The 10752-nt window shown below is 40.5% G+C and overlaps 1 protein-coding gene across 21 annotated transcripts in view; it reads left to right on the top strand.

Annotated features, from left to right (window-relative positions):
* KIAA1456 (KIAA1456 ortholog) overlaps window positions 1-6192 on the top strand; it is a 59786-nt gene extending 53594 nt beyond the window's left edge. For all 21 annotated transcript variants that reach the window (XM_021077477.1, XM_021077482.1, XM_021077480.1 and 18 more), the window contains one exon: window positions 1840-6192. In XM_021077477.1, the coding sequence (XP_020933136.1) occupies window positions 1840-2873 (1034 nt within the window). In that variant the 3' untranslated portion in view covers window positions 2874-6192. The remainder of the gene's footprint in view (window positions 1-1839) is intronic.

Here is a 10752-nt window from a genome sequence, read left to right on the forward strand (position 1 = left end):
TCTTTTCTACTTCTGTTTGTTTTATTAACTTTATTAACACTGATTAGTGGTGTTGATTTTGTGGCACTTTAGAAGTACAAACCATTCGTTAAAGTAATGAATTATTTCATAGGATTCTACTAGGGAACATATATCTAAACTAGGGCTGCCTTTCAAATTTTATTAATTCACACTAGTCATTCTTCTGGTTAACAAAATTCACAGGATTTTAGAACTGAAAGAGACTTCACAGATTATTTATTCTATGTATCTTATGGTAGAAAAAGAAACTTAAAATCCATACGAGTTAAATAACTGCCCAGATTACTTGTCTAATAAATATAGGCATACCTCATTTTATTGTGCCTCACAGATACTGCATTTTTTAAAATTTTTTTTACAAATAGAAGGTTGTGGCAACCCTGCATTGAGCAAGTCTATCTGAACTTGCTCAATGCTTGACAGCATTTGCTCACTTTGGTTTCTCTCTGTGTCACATTTTGGTAATTCTAGCAATATTTTATACTTTTTCATTATCATATTAGCTGTGGTGACCTATGATTGGTAATTTTTTTTTTAAATTGTTATTTCCCCAATGCAATTTTTTTCCCCACTGTACAGCATGGGGACCCAGTTACACATACATGTATACATACTTTTTTCTCCCATTGTCATGCTCCATCGTAAGTAACTGGACATAGTTCCCAGTGTTACACAGCAGGATCTCATTGTTAAGCCATTCCAAAAGCAAGAGTTTCATCCATTGACCCCAAGCTCCCAATCCACCCCCTCGCCTCGCCCCGGGCAATCACAAGTCTATTCTCCAAGTCCATGATTTTCTTTTCTGTGGAAAGGTTCTTCTCTGCTGTATATTAGATACCAGATATAAGCGATATCATATGGTATTTGTCTTTCTCTTTCTGACTTACTTCACTCAGTATGAGAGTCTCTAGTTCCATCCATGTTGCTGCAAACGGCATTATTTCATTCTTTTTTGTGGCTGAGTAGTATTCTATTGTATCTTTGATGCTACTATTTGAAACATATTATGACTTGCTTTGGAGTTCCCATCGTGGCGCAGTGGTTAACGAATCCGACTAGGAACCATGAGGTTGCGGGTTCAGTCCCTGCCCTTGCTCAGTGGGTTAACGATCCGGCGTTGCCGTGAGCTGTGGTGTAGGTTGCAGACGCCGCTCGGATCCCGCGTTGCTGGGCTCTGGTGTAGGCTGGTGGCTACAGCTCTGATTCAACCCCTAGCCTGGGAACCTCCATATGCCGCGGGAGTGGCCCAAGAAATAGCAACAACAACAACAACAACAACAACAAAAGACAAAAAGACAAAAAAAAAAAATCCTCTGATATTATGACTTGCTGAAGGTTCAAATGATGGTTTGGCATGTTTTAGCAATAAAGTATTTTTAACTAAGGTATTACATTTTTTTAGGCATCATGCTATTGCACACCTAATAGACTACAGTATAGTGTAACTATAACTATAGTGTAACTATAACTATATAACTTTAGTGTAACTATAACATAACTCTTATATATAACTCTTATATGCACTGGGAAATCAAAAATTCATGTGCCTCGGTTTACTGAGATATTTGCTTCACTGAGGTGGTCTGGAACTGAACCCACAGCATCTCTGAGGCCTGCCTGTATAGGAGCCGAAGCTAAAAATCATGTCTCTCCTAAAACCAGGCTTGGGCTATTTCTTGCATTTGCCTACCCTGCTGGAAATAAGGAGGTTTACTCCATGTCCAAAGTGCATTATTGTCATATGGAAATTACTTGTCTACAAATGTGCAGGTTTACATGTGTGCATACATGTTTGAGATCTAGTTTTCTCTTTTACAGTCATACATCATTTTTCTACCAAACAAAGAAGAATCAGAGCAATAAAAGAAATGGCCAGGGTCTTAGTTCCCGGAGGCCAGCTGATGATTTACGTTTGGGCCATGGAACAAAAGAACCGGCACTTTGAGAAGCAAGATGTGCTTGTCCCATGGAACAAAGCCTTGTGCTCCCAGTCCCTCTTAGAATCCAGCCAGCCTGGGAGAAGGAAGCAGTGTGGGCACCCAGAAAGAAGCCACCCCTACCATGCTCCCTGCTCCGGGTGCCGCTGTTCTTTTTGTTTTAAGGAGCGCTGTGATTCGAAGCGGTCCCATAGTGTGGACTGTGACTCTGTTCTGACTGGCACCTGCTGTGCAAATACTTCTCAGGAAGGCGAAGAAGAAAATGGATTCTATAACACATTGGGAAAGTCTTTTCGTTCCTGGTTTTCCTCGAGATCTTTGGATGAATCAACTCTGAGGAAGCAAACTGAAAGAGTGAGATCCCTGAAGAACACAGAACCTTGGGCCAACAGCGCTATATCCATCCAGCCTTCGGGACACTCAAGTTTAGACTTGGATCATCATGAGCCATTTGCAACAGGAGAGCAAAATTTAGATGAGGACGTGTTTGTGGAGACGTCTCAAAAACACCTGGAGTGGCTGAGAGCACCAGCCACATGGAAGTATCTGAACGGAGACCATCAAGAAGACATTAGGAGAAATGGAGAGGAGAACTTCCTGGGTAGCACTGTTACTAAGGAGGACCATGTGGATGCAGGTAACTTCGAGGAAGGGAACCCTTCTGCTAGTAAAGTATGGAGAAGGATTTCTGCAGTCGATCCCACAGATTCCAACCCAGGTGACACTGTTTCTGTCAAAGAAAAACAACCCAACATTTTGGATTCCAGAGCCTATATGCGCTATTACCACGTGTTTCGAGAAGGCGAGCTCTGTGGCCTGCTGAAGGAGAATGTGTCGGAGCTCCATATTCTGAGCTCTGGGAATGATCATGGCAACTGGTGTATCATTGCAGAGAAGAAGGGAAGTTGTGATTGACTGGATCATTTTAGACAACTCCTCCAAAAGATGAACCACCGTTCTTCTTACTGGGTTTGTGATGTGATTCCCTGAATTGGGATCCAGTTTCATTACTTTTTAATCCATTGATATTTTGGTCTATAGAGACTATGAATTCATCCTCTTTTTAGGCTACAGACAAACACAGTGCTTGGCATCTAAAGTATCTGACAAAGAGAATTTGTGGTTAAAGGTTACTAGAAGAGACCTCTAGAAGAAATATAACATGACTTCCCTATGGTTTGGATTACTATAGAAATACACATGTACTGTTTTTCAGTATTATGCAGTGACTTTTAAAAAGTCTATCTTCTAAAAACCTCATTTTTGTACAATAAGGGGGTAATTCCTGCTTCTCTGGTTATAACTTAGATTTATGTGCAAGATAATCAGTACACTTATACCATTGCACAGAGGCAAACTGAACCATGTGATAAATTATTTCATTGCCAAGGCCGTGCTTCTACTTTAAGTCTTCAGAAAGATGAGAGACGGTGGACAGAGACAAGAAATGTTCTGAGAACTTTTCTAAACAATAAGCAGACTTGCTTCAAGACAAGTAAATAATAAGATTTTCGATGTTGCTCAAAAGGCCTTTAAAGGCACTGTCAGCATGTAGAAAGTGGAGGAGGTGAGTCCTAGAAGTTGTGGCAAGTTACCCAGGTGGTGTTTCTCCAACCATATTAGAAGCAAGAATACCCAGTTATGGTAAGACCAAGACTGACTAGTGGGTTTTCACCTGGAATGATGCCTTCCTTATGAAATGAAGGGATATTAGGGAAATGAAAATCTGGTTGAAGTACTATTTTATTTTGGCTCTCAAAACAAATGGATTGTTAATATGCAAGATATTTGGCCTTGGGAGAGGACTTTTAGCTGGATTTTAAAAAATAACATCTGGACATTTATCTTATTAAAAGAGACTGCATTTTAATCGTTGTAGTAGGGATTTAGGCAGAATCAAGTCCTACTGATTAAAGGTTCAATTTCTGCCAATTTTTAGACAAATAGTTGGGCATTATCTGGTCACCACATCTGTTTACATTTAACCATAGGTCTGTTTAAATCCATGTTATGGATCCTGAGACATAGATATAATTAGGAGAAACAGAAACAAGCTAACCCAGGAACAGTTTCAGATAGTTCCTTACAGAGAAGAGAATGAACATTTGACAAGTCTTTTTACTGTATGGACCACTGAAATCCTGGAGGAAACCCAATTCTTGTTTTGTTTTCCACTGAAATTACTAAAATAGTAAAAGATTTCATTGTTTGGGGCTTCTGTTTTCCCTTGGTGACTCAGCTTTCTAACTTAAAATAATGATGCTACTTTCAAAGAAATTTAAAGGATTATATGTAATGTGTATGTGAAAAGTACTGATGTTTATTATTCTCTCTTGGCTTCAAAATAAGATTGCACATCACCTTTTTGGTTGATGAGGTTGTCGGGTAGAAAGGAACTCTATGATTTGTATTGTTCTGGGCACAGTCTGCATCAGAGGGATGATGAAAACAGACATAAAAGTGGAATGTAAATTAAAATTTAATTTAATGTCTTCCATTTCTTAAATGAGGACATTAAACCATGAGTGTAAGTGGGTTTTGTTTTTTGTTTTTTGGGGGTTTTTTTGGTGGGAAGAAAAGGTTCTCAGAGTCAGAGATGTTCTTACAATTAAGGCATGAGGACCTTTTTTTATGAGTGGATTTTTCCTTTTCTTGAAGCCTATTGTCACATGTATCGTTAATCCCAGCTTTGCTGCTAGAAATCTGTTTAAAGTCATGGTTTTCTGGTGGTAGCCTACCACTTACGTGGAACTCAGTTTATTAGACTGAACCAGAAAAGCTTTAAGCAAACCTTTACAAGCAACCTCCTACACACACACACACACACACACACACACACACACACACACTGCTTGGAATAAAATGACTCCCTTAGAATGGTTCTTGAGGGAGGAATGTTTTCACATAATTTTGATAGAGATGTAAATAAAAAAAAACACCAATAATAGCAATCTTCCACTTTTCATCTACTGATTCTGGATTCTATTCATCCAGACATGATTTTGTATGCAAATATTTGACTTTGTGGTTGATAATCTCTTTGATACATCCATGTGAAAGGCACTCTTAAATATAATTTCTGCCTTTGGAGATATAGATATATCTCCATGGATATATATGGATGTGGTATGTCCACATACTTCATATATACATGATACATACATATGTCATTGAAGACCCTACCTAATGTAAATATCTTGATCATTTAAAATTTTGCTCACCTAGGACTGTCCTCAAAAAGAAATACAAATCATAAGTAAGTTTAAACATACAGAGATTATTTGTGAGTATTTATTTGGCCTTAACTTGCTCGATTACAGATCTTGCTGATCTATCAGAAGTATGTAATTTGAAAACGTAGATCCCATTGTTAATACTGGCTCAAAGAGTGTCTTTCTTGTTCCTTCTCCTTTACTTGCTGGCCTTGCTGCAGAATCCCACTCCCTGAAGTGGAGGGGAGCATGTGGGGGGGTTATTGGGAGGTCCTTAAAAACCTCTGCTGGCTTATTGATGCCTTCCTGGCCTTCATGAGGAATTCCATATAAACAGTCAAATGGTTTGGGGGAAAGTGCATTAATGTGGACAAAGGATGTAACAGTGAGAACAAGGCAAGTGGCCTATTTAAATTATTTTTAAAGTTGTCACTGAAATGATGAAATGGCACCAGCACATCACAGTAACTTAACTAACAAGCCATCTATCAAATGTCCTGGAGTATCAACTGGGTTTGGTCCTCCTTTCTCTCCAGGCATCCCTGTTGTGCAGGATGGTGCGGGTTCCTGTTTCTAGTTCACCTTTCTGTGTCCTTCCAAATTCTAGATGTCTAGGCTTCCTCTGTGTTTTAACTGACTGCCATTTGAACGGGCAAAAATTGGTGGGAGTCCAGAGAGAAAATGATCCAACCATAAATCAGCTGGGAATGTTAATGTACCTGCATATTAATGGCCGCAAAAAGAAGCACTGGTGGATTTTTAAATAAAAATAAAGAGGTTTGGAGGAGGATAGAGAGTCTAACCCAAAGCCATTGATCCTGGTGTGTGTGGGGAGTGCGGGGGTGGGGGTACTCCTTAAAAATGAGTTGTGAGCTCTCAGTCTGAGAGGGAGGGGAAACGGGGCATAACCACTGGCCAGGCAGCTGCAGTCCAAGAACAAAGGAGGGCAAGCCTGCACGTTTCTCTCCTATGGTGGAGGAAATATGAAATGATAATAATAAAGGCAGCTAACTTTAAAAACATCTACCATGTATTTTTTTTTAATCTGCTGTCCTCACCATAGCTAAATATAATTATTGATCTCGTTTTGCAGATGAGGGAAACCCAGGCAGAAAGAAATCAATTAAATTTCCCAGTGCTACATGCATAGTAAAAAATCACACATCTAGTAGGGGGGCAGGGCTGAGATCAAACCCAGGCAGTCTGACTCCCAGCCTGTGCTCTTACCCGCAACGCCATTACCCCCGACACAGTGCCAGGCATATTATAAGAACCTTACAAGGTAGACCGATGATCCCCTTCACAAATATGCTCTAGTAAGGTTAAGCAATCCCACAGTTAGAGAATAACTGGAGAGGAATCCCTTCCATATTTCCCCCCATCTTTTATATTTATTTTTTCATTTGTTCTGTTTCCATTAGGTTTTAATTTTAAAAAATAATTGCAGAATGCTCCATGATCATTTTTCTCCAACTCTGATCCTCTATTAAATTGGTATCACTGTTTTCCTACTTTATAGGTGAGAAAATAGAGGGCTATTCAGATACTTCATTCCTTCTGCTTGTCTACTGAACCCTGCTATGTGCCAGATACAGAGGCTATATAAGGCAATGAATATCAGGTGTTGGGTATACATAGAATATTAGAATTAACTGAGCTGAAAGTGCCAAACTGGACCAGCTTTCGTATTCATTGTATACCTAGTACCGAGTTACACTGTTCATTTTGAGAAAAGCAATTTACAAAACCCCTGTTAGAGAATCACAATGCGTATTAGCATATTTAAGCCTTCTCCTGACGTAAACTGGGGTTTCATTTAACTGAGCTTGCCCTGGACTGGATGTGTTAACCAACACCCTCTAGCACAAGCATTCTGTGGAACCCAGAGAGTAAAATGCAAGCTCCTTAGGATGGCAGCATACCTTCCCTTCATAAATTCTCTCAAGTACTTTTCAGCCTCATCTCCTGCAATTGCAACCACTTCTTTTCCTGTTCTGCCATCGGCTCTTTTAAACAGGGCTTTCCTACTTTAATAAAAAATTAAAACAGTGATTTCATTAGGAATTACAAAACAAGTAATTATCACATCCCCTGGATATAAACTTGGATTTCAAATGCCAATTGTAATCCTCTAAAGAAAAATGATGAAACAGGTTTCATTCTGTCAATTCAAAGGGCATATGAGGTAAGTGTTATCACGGACCCATCCAACAGATGGAAAAACCATGGGAGTGGAAAAGAGGTACAGAAGCCTCAGCAGACCTCCAACCAGAATGCTCAACTCCATTCATCACAATCTTAACTCAAGTTTATGATTATTGATTTGCTATTAGAGACTCCATATTGGCAACCTTGATTATCCACAAAATTGGGAGTGGGAATATTTTAAAAGGACTCTCACCAGCCAAGGATTGAAATGATAATGCAAATAGAAGGCATTTGGCAAGGCATGGCAAATGCAAACGGGAAACCTGAGAGCTAATCAAAGAGAAAATACTCACTGTGAATTGTCCTATTTTTATTCATCACAAGTCCCAGAGTATGCGATACGTAAGTAGGAATGTGAATCATTTCAGTTATAACCCACATTCCAGCCCCCTGTAGATGTGAGTCTCTCCCAGTAGATTATACTTTGTCATCACTCTAGCTGGGCGAGAGCAGAGCTATAATATCATCTATATGGCCAAGAGCTGACTATCAAACTGGATCCCTCATCTGCCAAATGAATATATATTTTATCTCTTCTTCAACTAGAGCTGGGAAAAATAAAATTTACCCCAACCCAATTGCTTAATAATTAGTCTACATGGAACAATGGATTTTCTCCACATGAAATATTTATTTTTCTTTGGATTTTGCCTCTGCATAGAAAAGACAGAGAGGTCACTGTTGTTCATCTGTAGCCAGTGTAACGGACTGTTGAATTCCATGAAAAATTTACATTTATATTTATGCTCACCCAGCAGGGAAATGGGCTGAATGACAGGCATTTCTTTAACGAGCTATCATACCGCTTCCATGAGATTTTCTATTAAGGTATGTAGAGGCACACAATTAGTAAAGGTTTGCTTTTCTACTATATATTTACACAGAACCCTGGCAATACTTAAGGCTCACTAATATGGACCCCAGTAGTACTTCTGGGATGCTTCAAATATGTATATAAAAGCCGTCTCATTTTCTTTAGATGTTCTTATAAATATACATCATGTAAAAATGTGCATATACATTCCTAGACATTTCGTGTTTGCTGTCACTAGTGACCTTTTGCACTTGTGAAACATCAAATGAGTGATTACACTGAAAATGTATTTCATGGAATAGATTTTTGATGTGATTTTTTATCAAAAGAACAAAAATCGTCTTCTTCTACAATATAGAGCTAGTTTCTTTAGCTTTTCCCAGAAGCAGCTAGCAATAGTTTTAAAAGCACAAGATGGTACAAAATATCTTGACTGTTGTACTAACTTCAAGATACTTTATTTGCATTAACCAATGTTTAGGATCTTTTGAAGTAAGTATTATTAACAATAGTATAATTTGTATGCTTATTAAATGTATAAGAAGTTATGTCTTAGTGTACTTTTCAACAATGTTACTAGATGAACAAAATCTTGCCTTTCATCTCCACTCTGTGGAGTGTGACAGGACAGCTATTAACCGTCCTTCCATTCGGACAGCCACCTCTCCTTAGAATCAACAGAACTGGGAAAATTCATATTTGGATTCTGTTATTTTTTTTCTAAAGAAAAATAAGCTAACCATTTAATAATAGAGTGTCTTTGGAGTTCCCTGGTGGCCTAGCAGTTAAGGATCCGGCATTGTCACTGCTGTGGCAAAGGTTTGATCCCTGGCCTGGAGAACTTCCACATGCCTCAGATGCGCCAAAAATAATAACAATAGTGTCTTTAATGAGTTAGTAAAGAGATACTATTAATTAAAAAGACATCATTTAAGATGAATAAAAATGCATTAGACTATCTGAAAGTGGGTGTGTGTAAAAATACAGTACTAACATTGAGAGAGCACCATTATTTATGGTCTTGGAATGCAAACACTTTTATTCTCCTGACCTGCTCCAACCACAGGGTGTCAGCTCTCATCAGAGCTGGACGTGGGGGCAGGAAGTCAGAGGGGATTGAGGCTGGCACTGCATGGCTCCAACGCTGCTCAGCAGGGCCGCGTTCTAGAGCAGATGGTGCCCTGGCCTGTGCCACCTGACCACCTTCCACCCCTTCCCTGCCAGGGAAGAAGCTACGGCATCTCCCCGAGCACCAGCACACAGATGAAAACTGATGCTATGGGCTTGGTCCTTGGTGTTCATGGATCAAGGGTTAATGTGAAAACCACCAGTGACCAATATTTAACCATCAGTTAGCAGCTTTCTCCTCCTCTTGAAAAAACAGAGGCCATAGCATTTGCTAAGTATATAGTGATGGGCATAAAAGCTGGAGATACAAAAGGAAATCCCTTCCTCCCCATAAGTCACTCCTAAAAAATCAGTTCAGCCAGGCCTCCGGTGTTCAGCCAGGGTCTCTTGCTCCAGAGAACAGGACCATGAAATTAACCCAATCCATGCTTCTAGAGGTGGGGGCCCCGGTTGATCCATGGAGAAGCCACATTGAAAAGAAGGCCAGAGCAGCCCCACCAGCACTCCCAACTCTGCCCCAGGAGTGGGAGAAGCCTGCCTGGACATAGCCTCCTTTGTACCATGAGGCTGAACACTAGCCCTGAGTTTAGGAATCTTGGCAAAGATTCCTGTGCCCAGCCTTCAGGCTTGGCATAAAGTGGGTGGAGCTGCTACTTTCAAATGGAATTTGGCAATGGTGAAGAGGAAGAGAAGCTCAGGGGACAGGGACAATGACAAAGATGATAACAGTGATGGCCAATTTATCATGGAGGCACTCTGGGCCAAGAACTTTCAGGTTTACAATTTCATTAACTGTCGCACCGGCTGGAGGGGCACGTGTTACTGAGCCCCACTGGCAGAGGTGGGAACTCGAGCTTAAGAGGTCAGGCTGTTAAGTTCCCACTGTGGCGCAGCGGAAACGAATCCCGACTAGGAACCATGAGGTTGCATGTTTGATCCCTGGCCTTGCTCACTAGATTAAGGATGCGGTGTTGCCGTGAGCTGTGGTGCAGGTTGCAGACACAGCTCGAATCTGGCGTTTCTGTGGCTGCAGTGTAGGCCGGCAGCTGTAGCTCCAATTTGACTCCCAGCCTGGGAATCTCCATATGCTGAGAGTGCAGCCCTTAAAAAAAAAAAAAGAAAGAAAAGAGGTCAGGCTGCCTGCCCTTGTCCGCTGCAGCAGAAAGAGGGTCCAAGCTTTGCACTTGCATTCGTCTGTGCAAATGCCCTTGTCCTACCCACTCTATTAGGGTTAAAAAGGCGGAGAAAACTGCAGAAGCAGGTGGCAGTTTTGATTCTCATGGCCCTTGAATGCTGCACTAAGGGATTTAGAATTCAACTTCTAACTCTGGCAAGCCTTGGGAGGATTTTTGAGCAGATGCTTCAGAAGATTACTCTGGAGCAGAGAGTGAGGGTGTGGTGGGGAGGGGACTGAGAGCTGGAGGAGTCTTCA

The sequence above is a fragment of the Sus scrofa genome, chromosome 17, assembly GCF_000003025.6.
Source record: "Sus scrofa isolate TJ Tabasco breed Duroc chromosome 17, Sscrofa11.1, whole genome shotgun sequence".
NCBI lineage: Eukaryota > Metazoa > Chordata > Mammalia > Artiodactyla > Suidae > Sus > Sus scrofa.